Source organism: Rhagoletis pomonella, unplaced genomic scaffold, assembly GCF_013731165.1.
Source record: "Rhagoletis pomonella isolate Grant_MI unplaced genomic scaffold, Rhpom_1.0 Rhpom_scaffold_00005, whole genome shotgun sequence".
In the NCBI taxonomy this organism is placed as follows: domain Eukaryota; kingdom Metazoa; phylum Arthropoda; class Insecta; order Diptera; family Tephritidae; genus Rhagoletis; species Rhagoletis pomonella.
In genome coordinates this window covers 54,827,912-54,848,855 of record NW_023458559.1, presented here as the reverse complement: position 1 = coordinate 54,848,855, position 20,944 = coordinate 54,827,912, and the positions used below count along the sequence as shown (strand labels likewise).

The following is a 20,944-nucleotide window of genomic DNA, read 5'->3' as shown; positions in this document are numbered from 1 at the left end:
TCACCAAACGCAATTCTCGAACCTGTGAGAAAGGGGTTAGGTTGGAAGGATTACGGCAATGACGCCCACAACGTGTTGAATTTACACACAGATTCGTTCTTCATGTGAATGCAATTTTCATTATTTTCTTTTTCTTTTGGTTAGCTGCCGAGTAAACAGATCTCTTTGCTGCAGGCCTAGGCTGTTGGACGCTGCCACACTGCAGAAAGCCGAAATTGCTGTGCGCAATTTACATAAGTGCCTCTTGGTGCATGTACGCGTGTAAACAAATTTACATAGTCACACATACATAAATATGTATGTTTTTTTACGCATACACATATGTACATAGATTTGTATGTAGGTGCATCGCCTCTAGCAACGGTGCAACAAAATTGTCACGTTCCTAGAGAGGCCGAATCGCAATGAAGCTGTGAGCGTATTCAAGCAGAAGATATAAAAAATTTCCATTTACCACGACCCAATCGACAAACTGTTGACAATGGCATCGGCCATGATGCGTAAATATTTATTGGTTAGGACAACAGTAGAACAAAGAAATGAGAGAAATCGCAAAGAGTGGCTGTTGTCGCAACGGATTAATTTAAATTTAATTGAACTACAATAAAAGCTGTATTGCTACGTAAGTTTATGTAACGATTACTTAAGGCGTAGAGCTGCGAATCTGTTTTTACAGCATTTTTACCAAAAAAAAAAGATATTGGGTCCGTTTTTTTTAACATATATAAATTTAGGAGCACCGATGCAAAGACTGAAACTAAGCCAAATTAGTATGGGACTACCCTTGAGGTACCACCTTTCCGATAAAAATTGTCGAAAGCAGTTGACGTGGTGTAAAGTTGTCCGGTAACATACATAAAAAATATGTACCTTCTAATTTTTTAAGCCGGTTAAAAATGTATTAAGTCGTGCAATATGAGTATGAATTCATCCAAAAATCCAAAATTTCAGTTAACGGTATACGAAAAAAATTAAATACTAATTTATTTTCAGTACAGCAGAATATCCTCTCCTGTAAGAATATTCGGTTTTGGAGTTAGCTACTTTTGCAGCCATACGCCTCACTTCAATATGTATTAATTTGTTCGATTGAGATGGCAAAAGCTTTAAAATGTAATAATGAACGGCATATTTTAATCGGTTTTCCTCTAAATGAAGAACTTTAAGTAGAATGGCCAGGATATGAGACCAATTTAGACGGTTTTCTCACCCAACATCCTTTCCAGTAGCTTTGTAGAGTCTACGGTAAAAGCTTATTCATAGCCTGCGAGCAACATACATTGTTCAAAAATTATTTCATGAACCAATTTAAAATTACAGGAGATTCATTCTAGGCACATCAAATCACTTACACTGAGAAAAGAGTTTAGTTATGTCAACTAAATATTTTGCTCTCAACACATGATTTGGTTATGGTTACGTTATTTCGTTATAGTTACCAAAGCATGTGTTGAGAGAAATATATTTAGCTGGCCTACTCAAATAATGATGTAACAAAATACATACATACGTACATATGTACATATCGACGGAACTTTTTCAAAACCTCATATCTTTAACAAAATAGAATCTCTATTAATAACAGAAAATCATTTTTAATTACTTTTTTTTACTGAATATTAAAGATTAAATACTTTTTAGTTAATTAAGAATAATATATGTACAATGAATTGTAGCATCTCCCAGCCTATTTTAAATCAATTTTACGAGATACGAAGTAGTAGTGATGTCTGCGATACTAGGTTTTGCCAAAGTACCGGCGATATGTAGGAGCGAAAATAAACTAAAGGTTGCACATACGCCAGCGTGTACCATACAAAACTCTTACAGGACAATTCTGGCAACTGTCTTTTAACTCATCAGTCTTTCGTAAGATGATTACCAATTCTGAAAACTATCTTGAAAGCTCTTTACGGTCTTTCGAAAGACTAATTGAAAGATCTTAGCGTTATGCTATTGGCCTTTAAGCAATAAGTTTTTTTTTAAATTAAACTAAATTAAATATTTGTATATTTTAGCTTTCACAGCAAGAAAAACGAAGAAAAGCAAATAAAAAATTAAATGGAAACGAAGCAGATTTATATAAAAATATTTTTAGAAATTAAATGAAATTAAAAAAACGCTTTTGAAAACTATTAAATCAAAAATTTAATAAAAATTAAATAAATAAAAAGAGATGAAAACAAAACTTAAAAGTAAAAAAACATAAAATGTATTTTTATTTTTAAAACTAAATCTAAAAATTAAAAGAAAATTTAATTAAAAAAGACAAGAAAGTAAAATAAGATCCTAAAAATTAAATTAAATAATAAACAACAAAAAAATTAATAAGTTTCTAAAAATTTAATTGTAATAGAAAAAAACAATTTTTAACAATAAACTCTAAAAATTAAAAGAAAGTAAAACTAAAAAAAGAATAATAATATTTAAAAAAGAACAAAATAAATTAGATGAAATTAAAAAATATTCTTTTTGGAAATTAATAGAAAAATAAAATAAAAGAATAAAATAAAATAGTTGCTAAAACCCAAATGAAATTTAAGAGAGTGTATATTTTTCCTATTAAAACAATAACATCAAAAAAAATTAAAAAAAATTTTAAGTAAAAAATACAAAATAAATAATATCGCTGACCTAGACTCGAACTCAGATCTCTGGAATGGCACACCTGTGGTTTGTTCACTCGGCCACAGCGTTGAATTTGACTGGCGCGAGCTAAATGATATAAAAACAAAAAATATAACCAAATAACTTTTCACCACGAATGGTCAACGAGAGAGCTTTATTTCCAAGACTATTGTGCCAGAATAACAAATATCTTTCGAACTATCTTGCCATCTGTCTTTCATTTGCCTTACGAAATACTTTTTACTATCTTAACGAGAATCGCCCTGTAAAGCATACACAACTGTAAATAGCATGCTTCTTCATGTCCTCAATACTGTTTTTTGCACTACCATCACTCACCTTGCTTGGCGATGAGACGATATCATTCCCCGAGTACCCCTTTATTTCTGATATATCAATTTTCCACAATAGACCTTCGATTTCCAGCTCGATTTTCCATTTTCGATAAATGCTCATAGTGATGACACCAGCGCAGAATAACAGTAAGCCAAGTACACCAGCCGCTACCACAGATGTGATATGTCGATCGTCCTTTTTGCACAGCTCATTGGCGAAGCCACACATCGGTTCATCAAAGGGACGATCACCGCCCGATGGCCAATCAACGCGCACAGAACCATTGATAAGCTTGTATTCCTGTGGTGTAGCAAAAAAGTAAGAAAAAATTATTTTAAGCGACAAATGAACGCGCTTAGAGTGCATTTATGTACATAATTGCATATATTTTATTTAAACTAAAAACGGAAAACTAGTAATAAAAGAAACGAAAAAAATGACGACTCACTCACTGGAATATCTTCGCCTTGTTGAAAATAGGCCACCGGCACCATATGAGAATTACAGGATACATTATCACTAAAATAGTGTTTGTGTGGCTTATATGCCAGTACTGAAAAATTTCCTTCGGAATCACCATTCTGGTCTATTTTAATCGTGGCACCAGTGATACCTGATTGACATTAGAAGGAAGACAAGTAAAAGTGTAAATTTTATTTTATATAAGCTATAAGTATGTACATTTTTTGATTTAAAATAAATTAATGAATATCTAATAAATGTGCATACATACTTATATGCACATACATACATACATATGTATACAGATGAAAGCGCAATGAAATAATTATCACCAATTAATAAACGCTTGAAGCAAAAGCTGTACAAGAATATTTGGTAATTTAAAAACTGGACAAAATTTCTGGTTTGCTTGGAGACAGCACAGTGTCTAGGCATACATTTTTGCTTCTTAAAAGGACTGAGTATATTTTTTGGTCCATTTCGACGGCCATAAGTTCTTCATCATTGAAAAAACTGGGCATTATTTTTGGTTAATAAAAATTGGACATAAGTAAAATTTTTATCATTCAAATCTAAACACTGGACATATATTTTTGCTGGTTTAAAAACTGGGCATAATTTTTGTTTTTTTTTAAAAGCCATACGTTTTTGATTATGAAAAAACTGGACATATTTTTTGGCCAATAAAAATTTGTTGTCATTTAAAAAGTGGACATAAATTTTAGATCATTAAAAAATTGGTCAATTTAAAAACTAGAAATATGGCCATATTTGTTAATTTACTGGGCATAATTTTTGTCCTTCTAAAATAAGGCCATAACTGTTGGTCCTTAAAAAGCTGGACATAAAATTTGTGTCTAGCTTTCATTTTCATGTGTTCAAGCGTCACCAAAAGTCTCTGCTAATGATTACAGCCGTTAAAAATTTTGATTTGGAATATTTTTCGGTGCTCATACTTACTTCTATAAGTACGATTTTTGATAATAGTCTCAATTATTCTAGTTCCATTACTAGCTACATCGTATATCACATCATCCGTTAGTATGCGCTCCTCCTGGCGCAGCAATTTATCCAATGCCCAGGCATAGAGCTTAACGGAATCATAGAGGTAAGCGGCATATATAGAAACAAACTGCAAAAAAAAGCGGAAATAAAATAATAAATTAACGATATATCAAGCGATAATGTTTTCGGTAAATCTATAGATAATATCGATAAACTTGTTTATCGACACTGGCGTCAAATAAATAAAAATTGTGTTTCGTTTTATTTATTGACATCATTGACTTCCATATAATTTCCGATGAAATTCATATGTATCAATACATATGTAAGTATTTCAGCATAATTTTATTATATAACTGTCGATACTTTTCGGTCGTACTCGCGCTCGTGACTACTGCCATAACGATTTTGCCTAAAAATATGCCACAAAAAATATATTAGGGGTATTTTCTGAGTCTTGCATAGCCCTTGCATGGTGCACAGATTGCACGGATTGCACGGTTAAAACCGGTTTTCGTATGGGACAGCTTTGCAAACCGTGCAATCCGTGTACCGTGCAAGGGTTTTGCAAGACTCAGAGAATACCCCTATTATATTTTAAAGGGGATGAAAACACATTGTAGGTGCTCACACCTGTCTGGCTATCAGGTAATCGTTAAGTGGTTAAATTTTTAACCGACTTCCAAGAAAGGAGGAGGAATATTTCTAATTTAATAATAATATTGTCCATGCCTTTGAGACACATGCGCAGCTAGACGTCATTTACACAGACTTCTCGAAAGCATTTGACAAAGTCGATCACTCAATTCTTTTGCGTAAGTTGGAGATGTACGGAATTAATGGAAATCTGCTAAACTTTTTTTCTTCCTTCCTATCGAATAGGAAGCTCTTTGTGTCAATTGGAGATGTTAAGTCATCACTTTTTATCGATGCTTGGTCAGGAATTCCACAAGGAACACATTGCGGTCCCTTATTATTCCTTGTATTTATCAATGATTTGCCGCTTTATTTCAACTTTGCCAAATGCCTAATGTTTGCAGACGACGTAAAACTATTTTTAACAGTCCGTGATACTTCTGACTGTATCAATTTACAATCAGACCTTGATTCTTTTGCTGGATGGTGTACTGTCAATAATCTGTTTTTAAATACGAAAAAATGTTGTGTTGTTTCTTATTCGAAAAGAACAGCTACTACGTTTTTTAACTATAATTTAAATGCTGAATCTTTAAGTCGTGCATATGAGTTCAAAGACTTGGGTGTAATTTTTGACTCGAAACTTTCGTTCTCTTATCACATTGACTTTATTGTTTCGAAGTCATTTGCATTAATCGGCTTTATAAGACGTAATTCTGGAGACTTTAAAGATCCAATGACGCTTAAAGCACTTTTTACTTCTTTGGTGAGAAGTCGCCTGGAATATTGCTCATTAATATGGAATCCATTTTATGAGGTGAATTCATATAAAATTGAGAGAGTTCAAAAAATTTTTAGTAAAATCGCTCTTCGTGTGCTTCATTGGCCGGATGGTCTCCCATCATATGAAAGTAGGCGTAAATTACTCGGCCTCCAAGCTTTATGCGATAGAAGAACATGTATTTCCCTTTTGTTTGTCTCTAACATAATTAATTCCAATATCAATTGCTCAGATCTATCAAATCTATTTGCTTTTTATTTTCCACCGCGGTAACTGCGGCATAACAGGTTACTTATTGAGGTAACACATAGAACTAATTATGCACTGAACGAACCAGCGGCCAGAGCTATACAACTAGCAAATCGGTATAGTAGCGTTCTTAATTTTAATAATAGCTCAAGTAAATTTAAATTAGAACTATTTTCTATCTTTAATTAGTCTGTACAAAAGCTTGTTCTTTTTAGACCGAATAAATAAATAAATAAAAAATTTTATGTATGTTACCGCATGACTTTGGACCACGTTTTGCACTAGAGCCAAACAATTTTTCACAGTATCATATTACAATAATACCTATCTAAACTTAATAATCTATGGATAATTATTTTAAATTTTAAGGGTCCCACTTGATTCATTTTTACTCTGTAGATTATTCAATTGGGTACCGGCAATTCAGCACATCACTAGCTTTTAAACCTTTAGGGATTTCTCGAGCGATTGATACTGTGATATTGCTGCAGATCGTATTTTCATAACATTACTAACATAGCTGGGAAACTTTACAATCTTTGTCTGTGCGTTACTATAAATAAAACACCTTGTGAACTGTCAACTTGATTTTGCGGCATATTTTCAATCGAACAGATCACTTGGGCAAGTTTTGACATTTCGTGGAAATAGGCCTAGTACTCGTGTTTCTACATGTTTGTAAACCCTGCAACAGGGCGCATACGTATTAGCATTGCTGTCCACATTCTCTTTAAAAAATACTCCAAGTCGACTTCACACCGCAGGCAAAGATGTTTCACATCAAAACACCAATAATTGCTGTACAAATCTGCCTCTTCTATATGCATGAAGCATATCTAAATGGTGCGACAAACAGCAGACAAGTATGCCATTGTTTTTAATTGTGTCCTCCCTGCTTCTCTCTTACTTACTGCTCTCAGCAATGAAAACAATTGACTCCATGTTAGCATACTTGTAGACACCTTCATTGTCAACAAAGACAACCATCAACATTCAGGCCAAATGTTATTGCTCCTTGGGCAATGGCGCACCTCTAGTTACTTGACCTGACTTTTAACATTCACAGTTTATTTGTTTGTTGTTTGACAAAGGCGTGCGCCGCACAGTGCGTAATTTCGCCGATTTAGGGGAAGGATAATCATAGCGCCCACAATTTTGACTATAGAAATTATTTTCCTTTTTAGTTATTAAAAATTAAAAGTTATATATCTATGTATGTTATTTATGGTCGAATCTGGTTTATTTTTTTGAAAGTATATGGGTTGCATATGCAGGAATATTTTTGCCAAAAATTTAACGGTGATGTGCCACCGGGGTCGAAATATTTTGAAAGCCCGTATTTATGGACCGATTTCGTTAAAATTTGCGGCATAGTAAGAAATAAATACATAGTAATAAATATGTTCACAAAAAAAAAAATAGTCCGCCTAGATTTCTAATATCTTCGCACCTTTTTTCCGGCAGTTTCCAACTTTTGCATTAAATATAGTGTTTTAACCCTCCGTTAGGCGCGTGGACTACATATATAATCCACACATCTTTTAGGAGGGACCAATTAAAACTTTGGTTGAGGATGACAGTGCCAGCTTGAGTAGCTGTCGATGATATACAAAAGTATCTACTCACTTAGTATAAAATTGAGGGGCTAGGCCCACATTTACCACTACAATTGTAATCCACGCACCTAATTAGGTAAAATTGTTTGCCAAGTGCACAATTTGGAAGCTTGTCTGTTTGAACACTGAGATAAGTTTTATAATTCCAAAAAAACAAATCTTAATTCCATATAAAAAATTTAAATTTTTTTTTCATTTTAAATTTGCTTTGAATTTTATGACTCTTTTGTAGTGCAGATTTAAACGATTTCGGGTCTATACATTTCAGTGTTTCCATAAATTAACATTTACTTTTTGTTTTGTATTTGGCTATTTTCGCATATCTCAGAATTTAACTTTGTTTTATAAGCAATATTAAAGCTGTTCACTATGTGCAACAAATAGTTCACTATAGAGAATTATATGTTGTTTTACATGGAAATTGAAATGTCTGATGCAAAAAAGATACATTTGGAACATAGACAAAAGTTCTATGGATGAAAAAGATGAAGATAAGCTTAATTTTTTTTGTTAACTTTGAAATGATTGCTTGGGAGCTAGTAAAACCGCAAATTGAACACCGATTAATAATATGTCAAGAGAAGTTGAGCGTCGAGGGCGGCATCTTACAGCCTCCACCAGCCGACATGCCAGAAAATTGCTTTCGGCGAAGTCCACAAGAAAAATTTCCAAACACGTAGTAAAGGGTGAAGACACCAAAACTGCGACACTTTGGGAAGCTTATAACTTACCCAAAACGAATTCAATATTTTGAAATTCAAATACCATAAGCTGACCACATGACCTTAGTTGGACGTAGAAGAAATTTCATTTGAATTTGATTCCTAGTTGAGTTAAAAATGGCAACCGAGTTAGAAACGAGACAAACCATTTTGCATTTATAAATGTTCCGGCCTTAAGTACACGTAAAATTGCTAAAAAATTAAAGTTTGCACTATTCGACAGTTTGCAGGGTTTTAATCGGTACAAATAAGGCCTGGAAGTTACGAGAAAACCAGGGAGCGGGGGTTAGCATGGTAAAAGTGATAAAAACAGTGCTCGGTAGGTCCTCAGTGCGTTTTCGCGAAATCCGAAGATTTTGTCGCGTTATGTTGCAAAATCCGTACGCAGATCGCAGTTTTTCGTACAAAAGGTAAAGCGGAAAGCTTCATTGAGATGTTCTACAGCTCAAACAGCGCCAGACCGAGGCGCAAAGTAGAATGATACAGCGAAATCCCGCATTCGGAAGTTGTATGAATTCTAAATTAAAAAATACAACTACAAATATATTGCAGGTCAAGATTTTTATACTGGTGCAAGTCGTGAAGATGCCCCTGAAAGTTGTAAGCTGAAAATGAAGTCCAAATTTCCAAAAAACCACATGGTTTGGCAAGCTATTTGATCCTGTGGCCGTAAGAGCAGCCATTTTTTCCCATCCGGGACAATGAATGATCAAGTTTATCGGGATGAGTGCCTCAAAAGGCGTCTTCTGTCATTTATCAACAGATAAGGAGTAGGCCACTGTTCTAGGCGGACGTGGGAACCTGCCACTATGCCAAGGACACATTGCCGTGGTATAATGCAAATAACATCAATTTTGTACCTCACGACTGCAATCCACCCAATAGCCCAGAGCCACGTCCTATTGGGGAATATTGGTCAATTGTCAAAGAAATCTTGCAGAAAACAGGTGAAACAGGGAAAAATATTGAAGAGTGCAAAACAAAGTAGTTGTGCGCATCGCGTAAAGTCGATGATGCAGTCGTGCAGAACATGATGGCGCGTGTGCGATGAAAATACCGATCACTTGCATATGGAGCAAATAATAACTAATATTTTAACATTTTAATAACATCTAAATTAAAATGAAATATGAAAAATTTGTAGTTAAACTTAAACCCAGATATGCGACAGCAAGTATGCGATACCTCGTATTTTATATCGTATATCTTCTGCGATAAACGGTCTACGCAAGCTATATATCTCTTACGATGTTTCGTATGCGAGCGCCCATAGCAGGTATTTGATGGCACCTGCATTCTTCGCTCCCACCCCGAGCCCAACATGAGATACACAAAACGTGCGATTTCTTTACCAAAAGTTGACTTTGAAACGACTTTTTTTTTTTAATTGTGCAATTTTGTGCAAATTCCTACTATGGACCTTGAAATACAGATGATCGATTGAAGTTGCTGAAGAGATCCGATCGACACACACTGACACGCAATTTATATGCTTAAATGAAAAAAGTGAAATCCCATTTTTTTTTTTTAATCTAAAGGAGCGCAATTGATGTGTAAGGATGGCGTTTAAAATTGCAAAATTATGTTTTTACTTAAGTTTACATTGTGTAAAACGAAAAGTATACCCAAGACTGTAATCGCGTTAGGAAATGAGACGGCACTGATTTATAACGGCCGGAAAATTGGCGATTATCGTTCGACTAAACAGGCATGTCTGTACAAGCTCAGCATTCTTCCAGCTTATCTTCAAACAATTGGGGACCAATTTGCTATTACATCAGACATCCATACGCACACACATATATCGTACCTGATCTTTTTTTTTCAAACTTCGATTTTCCTTCCTCTAAACTAGGGGTTCCCAAACTTTTTTCACAGCGGCACCCCTACTCTTCAGAGGTCTAAGAAAACAAGAAAACACAATGCAAACTTTAAGCTCCTTTACCTTTAATATGAGGACTGAAAGTGTTTCGATGATTTCATTATTTTCTTTAAGTTTATTGGGAGCTATGACAGTTTTACCCTGAAATCATTTGGCGCTGAAAGCTTGCTGGTGTATTTGTTTTAACCGACTTCACAAAAAGGAGAAGGTTATCAATTCGTCGGAATATTTTATTACTATTTTTTTTATGTATGCTACCGCATAGCTTTGGACCACGTTAACCGATTACTATAATTCTTTTTTAAATGAAAGGTGGTCCTATTCTAATTTGGTTTAAATCCGATAATTGAATCATGGGAATTAAAGTCGGTTTTGTTGTTTGCTTAAAAATTAATTATTTAGGTAAGCATTTGTTGAAAACGCAGTCTCACATAGAAGTATAAAAGTAAAAGTCACTAGTATTATTAATGCAGTCTTGCCAACAGTAGTGTTTTCTGCATACACTTGCATCCAGAACTCTCTTGGCTCCCTTCGTAGTATTTAATATTCAAAGTGCTGTCTTCACTGATTATCTAGAAGGTTTTCAAAAGCTTAATTTGTCATCTCAGTAGGTTTACTTTTCGCGTCACATGAAACCGGGTTTGTTATCCAGCTGTAGATATCCTCAGAGTCAATGATGGGAAAATATTCGACAATGGTTTTTTCTAAACCTGCCAAGTTAACGCTGGTAATGCGCGTTAACGCCAAGAAAATAACTTTTACAGCCAATTTCACGAAAGCAATTTAAGTGAAAAATGATTTTAATTTTTTTTTTAATATTATATGGAAATTGACAGGAAAAAAAATCATTTTCCATTTAAATTATCAATTTTCTCAGCGTTAACATCGAAGTTACATATGTACGATTTTTTGATTTACTTTATTTATTTATGGGATTTTCATGCAAATTGCTAGAGATTCAAAAATATACATGTCACCAATAAATAAAATCTCGACGTGCTAGAAAAAAACCAAAGATGTATTTTAATTTCGCAGGCCTCTGTTATCTTCGCAGCGTCATCCAATACGGGTTTTAAATCTAGTGGCGGCATCTGCCTAGTCGCTAGGGAATACCGACGGATCGTACAGTGACTTCTCGTGGCCTTCTCTGATTCTTGCTTCATCCTAGACATCGCACCTTTCGTTTTTCCAACCACTGCAAATATCCGCACACTTTCTCCATTTCAAAACATTTTTCTGTATGCATTTGTCGATAGCGGTAAAAATTTTCGTCGTTGGTGGTGCAAGTCTCAAGTACCTCGCTCATCAAAAGTTCTTCTTCGATTTGCATAGCGAATGGGTAACTCACTAACAGAAGAACATTAAGTCCCACTACGTCGGTACTTTCCTCAAGTTGCAAACTAAAAAATTCAAAACTTTCAAACTTTTTATAAGTTCGTTCTCGTCTGCCAATAAAATCGTGTTGATTAGCTCTTTCACAGTGTGCTTGTGAGGTTCCAAAGAATAAGTAACATATACACGTACGCGAAGCTGCTGCCACTAGCGGCACCCCAGGCCACTTTGGGAAAGCCTGCTCTAAATCACCCAAATTACGCACTATGCAATTGCTAAAACTTGGCCAATTAGCATAGCTGTCGCATTTTTTTTTGTTTCTGGTACTTAAAAGTGAATTCTCTCGTAGCTACTGCAATTATACATGAATTCTTTGGAAGGCGGCTATTGAAATAATTGACGCTCAATTACAACGAAAATTAAAGGAAGACCTGAAAGTTTATTTGATTATGTACAAGCATACATACATAGACATGTATGTACATGAATATGTATACTTTCTTAAAACGCCAACGCGCCATTGACCGACAGCAATGGCCTTTTTTCGAAGTACGCCTAGTGTTCTGAACTTCAAATTGAATTTTGCTTTTAACCATGGTACAATAATTACAGGTATTGTCTTCCCAGAGAGTTTTGCTCCACATCGAAATTCGTGCTCCCTTATTTTCCTTTTGAAGCAGTTCAATGTTGATTCTTTTACTTTTATTTGGCTTTGCTTTTTGTTTTCGCTCAATTTAATTTTTATAAATGTTCAAAACAAAAGAAAAAACTTTTGAAATGAAGTGAGCCATACAAATTTTGAATTTATTTATGTACAAGCAAATATTTTTTTCCGGCTTTTGCAAATAAAATAAGTTCTCCGCAAGATGGTTTGTTTAAAAAAATACCTGTACATATATGGTATATGGGGTATGGAAATATCCCCTTTCCCTAGCAGTAAACGTTTTAGTGTGGGCAACAATGATATTTTCCAAATAAGGCAGATCGGAATATGCGCTCTCTGGGAAGACAATACCTGTAATTATCGTACCATGCTTTTAACCACATGTATCTACTTGAATGTATCTTAGGGTGGCCAAAAAATGCATGTGAAGAGGCAATCAATGTCGCCATTTTAATGCTCTACCCCCTCAGATTGTTCTATATCGAAAAAACGTTACCCCTGTTTTTTATTTTGAAATCAAAAACATATTTAGAGGTCGCTCAAAGCGCTCATGTATTTTATATGGCGGAAAAACAAGCCTTCCGATCCAAAAATATTGATCTGCAAGAATTCTATACCATTTCTGCGAAAACCCCTATAAAATAATGAAAAACTTTGCGCGCTGTGAGCGACCTTTAAATGTATATATATATTTTTGTTTAATAAAAAAACATAGGTACATCTAGATATGCTTATTTAAATGCACCTAAATTTATGTCATATACATATATGCTCAGTCCACACTCACCTTAAGATATTTATTATTGTAAAATAACGATGGCACAAGAAAATCAAACGGCTTCCTTGCATTGTATTCCCGCACTTTGGCCGTGAAATTTTCATAACTGTCCGTTGGTGGCGTGGACGCCACGACTAGCAAACTGCGCGCCAACTGCTTGAAACTCTCCGTTTCGTGGCAGACTTTCATCGCCTCAACATGGTCCGGTTTGCGTAAATACTTTTCGGCTTCTCTAAAAAGAAGTATTTCGATTTTGTTTGTGGTTTTTTCATTTGTTATTTGCATTTCCATTTTATTTTTTTTTTCGTTTTGTAGGCGAGTTTTGTTGGCAGAGGCGCAATGAAATTAAAGGAAAAAAGACACAAATAAAGGTAAGATTGCAAATAGGGCACAATTAACGGTATATGTATTTACTCTCAACAGACGCAAATAAAGAATTGCAATTAAATAGTGAAATGGTTGAAGGCTTACACAGTGTCAGTGCGTTTGTAAGGCACACAATAGGTGACTTTCAATAATGCTGCAAATGTATGCCTGTGTATGTGTGTTTGGACAGCACGGACTTTGTGTACATGCATATGTGTATGGGTGTGTGCTTGCGTCTGTGCAACAGTACTTACTTTGGTGTATAGGGCATCATATCGACAAAGATGACCATGTATTCACCTTTAAGGAACAAATTGCTCGTTTCCATGGAAAGCATAAAATCGACCAGAGAACTCGCCGAACCAAGGAATACATAGATGCGGGTGCGATTCATTGTATTTTGTACAGTCTGCAAATGAGAATGAGGAAAATTAATGAAAATGAACAAAGTTGAAGATGCGATAGTAAAATTTTGTGGTGCTTAAAATTTTAACTGCCAGCCATTTATGTAGAAAGTTTTAAAGGGCCCACCAAAAGTGAATAGGAAAGCAGTTAATTAATGAAATTGCTTGTTGCCGTTCAGGTTTACAAACGTCTTTAAACTTCTTCGCAAGAACAATCGTATGGCAATTATAACTCGAAGGGATGAGTAGTATATTTAAACATAAACACTTTTGCTGAACTATATATCTCCAATTAAGATAATAGAGAACATGATAAACCTTTGGAAGACAGAAAGTTTAAGTTAATTAAAAGAGAAGTGGATTCTCTGCATAAAACAAATGAAAATCAGTGAAAAATTAAATTTTAATACTATTTGGTTTAGTGCATCTTTTCTGACCTTTTTCGGTTTTGAGTAGTGGTCTTGCCGCAGTAGCCAAGTGTTTAGAGGTGCCTACTGCCACTCGGGAGGTCCATGATTCTATTTCTGGTCCCTGAAACATGAAAAAAGCGGTCGCCCCTCAGCAGACAAACAATGGCAAACCTCAGAGTGTACTTCTGCTATAAAAACGCTTTTTCACTTTTTCCAATTGTTTCACAACGTCAAGAAGTAGACTACGAATTGGAGGATAAGCTCGGCCAAAAACGTAGAAAACGTTTTAGCGCCAAAGATTCATTTAATGGAATCAAATATGATCCGTTTCATCCTCAAATGACCTGGGATATAGTTTCAAAATTGTTTAGTGGTTTCCCTTAAACTGGAGAAAGCTTTGAAAACTTCGAAAAACTCCAAACTTTTATTTAGAGGTCAAGATTTGTATGAAATTAATGGTTTGTTCGATACAAAAGTCCGGTTTATTCGGTATTTGAAAAATCTAGATTTCAAAAAAAAACGCCTATAGATATCAAAAGACAACTGTGGAAACGGTTTGCAAAAATCGCGCCAATCACCCTACTACATACATGTACATATGTACCTACCTAAGTTAGGTTAGGTTAAAGCGGCTGCCTTCCTCCATTGTGCTGATGTACATACCTACCTATCACTGAAGCATTATTTACGAAAAACATCATCTAAAATCTTTATCGATATTTTAAAAATTTGGGTCCTACCCATCGATTTTTTATCGAAATGTTTATTGGCTGTGCTTTCAATATCAAAATCGTAAATGAAAATCGATATTTTCTATACATCAATTGATATACTAACAACTTTGTTGTCGATATACATATGTTTATATAGTGGACACTTAAAGAAATATTTATGAAAAATATTTATCGATACCGATCTCGTGTTGAAACAACTATTTATTAATACATATCGTCGTTTAATGTACAAAACCGCGTAACTAACATTTGCTGCCAAAAATTGGATTTGCTCACACAAGCTCTTGGCTCAATCCTCATCCATTCATCCTGAAATATACTAGCCAGAAATGCGATTACTTTATATAAGAGAAAACTATTTTGAAATATGAGTGTTTCTAATAATAATAATAGATTGGCGCTTACACATATGTTAGTGTTTGGCCGAGCTTCTCCTCCGATTTGTGACGTTCGCCTTGATGTTGTCACACAAAGCGGAGGGTGTTTTTACTCTCTATAAAATAATTTAATATATAACTATCGGTGTTACTTTGCTTGTCAGAATTATCAACGATAACCATTATCAAGATTATTACCCTTTTCAAAGGGGTTGTGGGTTTCGATTTTCCTTAACTTATCACAAAATGTTTAACCTCAAACAAAGCGAAGCCGAAATTCACACCATTTTATTTTTTTCTTATGACGTCATCGCCCTAAGTATATTCTCGAATTGCTTTTCCACTCACCTGATACCAAAAACTTGTGCGACAACATGGCAATCCCAGCGCACAACATTTCGGCATATTTGTTAGAAACGATTCCTTGTGATTTATTGTCATATTCCTTTTGGTGGCCTGTTCTTTGAGCAAATCGGCTACTGTGGTCCACAGCTCGTCATGCAAAATGGAGAATTTCTTCCAGCCATAGTAACGCAGTAAAGAGATCACCGACTTAATGACCTAGGGAAAAGAAAATTTAGAAAGTAAAATAAGCGCATTCTATTTGTAACGCATTCTAATCGAAAAATATCGTTTATCGGTTAAGTTGTTGGCTACGGTAAAGCTATCGGTAGCCCTAGTGTTGTTTTTATTGATATTGTCATATTTTATATTATCGTTGTTAGATATCGTAATTGATAAAGGTAAATAATGCGTCATTGAGGTCTACAAAATCTTGAGTATCGTTTACAGCATAGTTGTTTTTGGTATCAATACTTTACCAGTCTCTGCTTCTTTATCGTAGTATGTATAATTATGGTTATCGATAACAAAATATTATATTATCCACTATTATCTATAAAAACGAAATTGTTATATATATGTAAATTAATATCTCTCTAGCTGTTACAAAACTCTTTAGTCTTTAAGTAAAAATTTCAAAGTTTCTATCTTTACACAGAAGATAGCAAAATCCGTGGCCTTTTACATCGAAGCAAACAGATTAAGCAACGTGTAAATTCATATAAAATCGCGATGTTCGAACGCAAATAGCCGCAATGGATATCGTATCACATCTCTACAGACCGGAAGGAGGAACTTAACGATGCAAAGCGGCCGCAACTTTGCTGGCAAATGACGCAAAGGCTACCGACGAGGTTGGATGGCGACCATCAGCTATGACAGCTCGTTAACAATTTATGAATTTGTATAGTAGCGATGGCTAACCGACCAACAGCATGCCACTGCTAAACTAGATGCATACGCTGACAAACGCATAAGTAGGTTTGGTAGCAAAGTACACCTGCGTTCAACTAATTAGAAACGAAATTCAAATGATATTGTTTACAAATTATGATTATTTTTTTCCATAATTGTCATTTAAAATATAGTTCAATCTGTAACAGGAACCACAATAATAGAAGTTTCAAAGTTTGCGAAAATTGCAAAATAAAAAATAATCAAACTTCAAAAAATTGTCATCAAAATTCCCAAATTTTTAAGCAGAATATTTAGAAAATTATCGGGTATGCAGTTCCGTAGCCCATTCTATTGTAGTTTAAGAAAGTGCAGTCTGAAGTCGTTAAAAATTGCCGTTGATTTTTTTTTTTGTGGAGGATGTTGCGGATTTTTTTTTCATTTAAAAAAATGTTCATCATCTATGTAGTACGTATTATGTATATATAATTCTCGTGGCACGTTGTTGTCCACGATAAACTCAGAAACTGACTATCCGATTTGCTTGAAATTTTGTACGTATGTAGCTTATTACATTGGTCATACTATAGGATACTTTTTTCCAGGAAGTGGGCCAGTAATCGATCTATTCGAAAAAATCTTATTTATGGTTTGATTTACTTGATATTTGGTACGTGGCGAGCTTTTTGCCAAGGTTAACATGCAGAATAATACTTTTTCTCCGGGAAGGGGACCAGGGCCGATCTATTCGAAAAAGTCGTATTTATGATTCGATTTACTACAAATTTGGTACGTAACTAGCTTATCGCCTTTATTAACATATACGTGGGTGGCTTTTTGCTTAAGTTAACACATAGGATACCTTTTTTCCGGGAAGTGGACCAGGGACCGATCTATTCGAAAAAAATCGTATTTATGGTTCGATTTTCTTGAAATTTGGTACGTGGGTAGGTTTTTGCCAGGTTTAACATGCAGAATACTTTTTTCCGGGAAGTGCAGCAGGGACCGATCTATTTGAAACTATTTTACTTATGGTTCGATGTACTTGAAATTTGGTACGTAGGTAGCTTTTTGCCAAGGTTATCTTGCATCGATTTACTACAAACTTGGTAAGTAAGTAGCTTATTGCCGGTATTGACATATAGGATATCTTTTTTCCGGTAATTCTGGATACATTTTTTTTTTAAATTTTGCAATACTTGAGGTGTGCATCAAATCATGCACAATTCTTCGCGTCGAAGCTTGGCTTTGATTTCATCATTATCATAATAGCGTGTACATACATTATTATTCATCTGTAGGGCATATATAGTGGAATAAAGTTTTAAATACTGACGATGGTCTTATCGCAAGTTTTGTAGATTACATATAAACAGCAGATTGCGAGCTTTGGTTGGAATTTCCTTTTGTTATTAGGTTATAATCGTCGTCGGCTTTATTGTAATTATATATATGGGCATATACGAGTTTTTGCATACCCTGATTTAAGCACATACAGATATTTAAAACGTTACTCAAGATGTCAGTCCGATCGAAGTGAACCCATCTAATTTCCCTTAGAGAACCATATGCCAAATAGCACCGATCTTTACTTTTACAAAATTTCTTAAATCTAAATACCTAACTAAACTACTACTGCGCATACACTTCCATTGTGTTATGCAGATATATTATACACATACAATTTAAACCTAAATAAGTAATAAGACGCATTCACATATTTGCATAGAAATATTGATGATCAAAGTATATCTAAAAGTCCAAGGTCACATTGACCGTTCCGTATCTTTGTATCCAATCACGGGAATATCCCGCTAAAAATAGAAAGTACCTACGCATCCCAAATTTTGCTTTGTTTAATCTACTCTATTGTTTTCTATTCTTATTGTTTTCTATTCTTTTGTTTTCTAGGCGGATAACACGCTTATGAGTGCCTGAGTGACAAAACAAATTATAGAAATAAAAAGAAATATACTTATTCTAGCAGACCCGGCGAACTTCGTCCCGCCTAAAATAAATTTTTTTGTATTGAAACATTTCGGTCCAACATTTTCTCCAACAGTTTACGTTCATGATTTTCAGTGACGCATTTATCTTCTAATATTACGGCTTAGTGATTGTCAGAAGGCATATTTCCATTGCCATCTTAAATAACCTAGCAAAACCGTATATGCCTACAAAGATACGTAATAGCTTCAGTGCGTTTGAAAGGCACTACGCCCCTTTTAAAATGACCCCAATTTTCTCTAAGAGTATGGGATTGATTGCATATATCTCCATACCATCTTCGAGTACACTACCATGAACACGTCCAGAAATATGCAGTATAAAAATTCCGGTTTGTATGAGAGGTGCCACGCCCCTTTTTCCAATAGCCCCAGTTTTTCTTCATGACTATGCACGGTCTCGAACCAGTCTTAAGTTTTATAAAAGTGTGTCTAAAATCGGCTTTCACAGCCTTTTCTTTACATCATTTGTAGGTTTAAAATCCATCGAGATCAAAATCGTAGCTGATCCTTTTTTCGAGATATTCGCATTTTTATATTTTACTTTTTAAACGCAATAATCCTTAACTCATTCAGAGACGCAGAGTGAAATCTCAGAAGATCTATGAATGCTTGGTAAAATAATGTGACAAAGATTTCAGGAGATTTACCAAGTGCCCAGTTATGATATTTCACATTTCATTTGGTAATTTAATGTTTTTCTTTTCCACACAGGTAATCTAGAAATTTAATTTTCTTTTAAAGGATGATAATTTGTCTCTCGCTGATCTTTCGGCAGAATATCGCTTCATTAACAACATTTGTTCCACAACTTTTTCAATCAAAGAATATTCTAGAAATGGGCGTAGCTATATTAAAACCAAAGTACAAAAATTTTGACTTAATTGTGGATTTCGCCAGAATATCGATATGGACTGAACAATTTTTGGAACAAATGTTGTTAATGAAGCGATATGCTGCCGAAATCAGCAATAAAATCTGCGTTTTGCTAACTGTAACTGTAACTGTAAAAATCTTACTGTACAAGTATTATATCTATTGGAATCCGCAATAAAATTTTACTTTTTAAAAAACTCCTCGAACACGTGTTAGCTTATTTCATAAAAAAAATTTGAAGCCAATCAAAAGTGTGACACCAAATTTGGTGTCCGATACAGTGTTGCCAGAGCCTTTTGGGCCGACCGGCTAAATTGGCCAACAAAAAGCGACTAAAAACGGCTAAAATGTTTCAACTAAAACTCACATGTTTTATTTAAATAAATCAGAAGTAGAAAGACTAGTAAATTCATTAAATAAACCTTAAAAGCAGAGACTGGTAAATTCATTACAAAATATATTTGTTTGACAAAGGAAGCTGTCGTTATACATAGCTAAGCTTTACATCAGAAGTCATGTTTGTATTACATACTTAAAAAGATCAATTACAAACTTATGGTGGTTTCTTTTCTATTGATAAAGTTTGCCTTCTTATATTGTAACATTTGCATTAGAAAGTATTGGACCTTTGCTTAGTCGGAGGGCAATATTTTGAGAAATGAACACGTAAAGCTGTGAAAGGGCTGAGGCAAAATGGGCAACATTATTTCGAGAAAAGAAAACGCCATTCATTTGAATCGAAAAAGCCGGTAGCTTATTAAGTTAAAAAAAAAAACTACTTAAACAATTATTCACATTAATTGTTTTCCCAAAGAGTTTTGCTTTATTTCGTTAGTTTCTAAGCGTTGCGAACCAAACTTCAAACTAAAATTTTAGACATTCTTAACAAAAATTTTATGAAGCAAATTCCCGCTACGTCCTTCTTTGCAAAAAATACAGTGACCCAAATATAAAGTGGTACGCGACATTTCAGCAAGTTTTGACTATTTTACAACGTTACAACGCTTTTATCAACTTGCAATGTTGTGGCTCCAGAAACTTTCAATGTTGTGGATCCAGAAACTTTCAATGTTGTGTGTCCGACACCATAAAACCTTTGCTTTGAAAAGTTCCTATAAAAAGGCATAGTGCATAGGGCGACATCTGTAGTGAATAGGGCGAGGTAGATGACATCTAGATGTCGCCCTATGTACTACGTTCGCTACAGCGGAAATAGACGACACGCCATTTCTTTAAATAAAATTAATTGGTGCTCGTTTGTATGTACATACATATGTAAATGCATGTGTGTGCACCTATCGCAAAATTTTATACAGACAAGACAAAAAAGTAGAAAATAAATAATATAAAAAAAAAACTTTTTAATATACAACGCTTTTATAAATGGACTAAAAAGTAGAAAATAATATTTCTCAGTCCCATAGAATTTGTTTTGATAACTTTT

The 20,944-nt window shown here is 34.5% G+C and overlaps 1 protein-coding gene across 1 annotated transcript in view; it reads right to left on the bottom strand.

Moving 5' to 3' along the window:
- LOC118739251 (receptor-type guanylate cyclase Gyc76C-like) overlaps nt 1–20,944 on the bottom strand; it is a gene marked incomplete in the record, with an annotated part of 200,873 nt that overhangs the window by 8,655 nt on the left and 171,274 nt on the right. Inside the window, 6 exon segments of the mRNA XM_036470468.1 lie at nt 2,968–3,264; nt 3,417–3,577; nt 4,387–4,558; nt 13,101–13,323; nt 13,712–13,866; nt 15,731–15,943. Coding sequence (XP_036326361.1) covers nt 2,968–3,264; nt 3,417–3,577; nt 4,387–4,558; nt 13,101–13,323; nt 13,712–13,866; nt 15,731–15,943 — 1,221 coding nt within the window.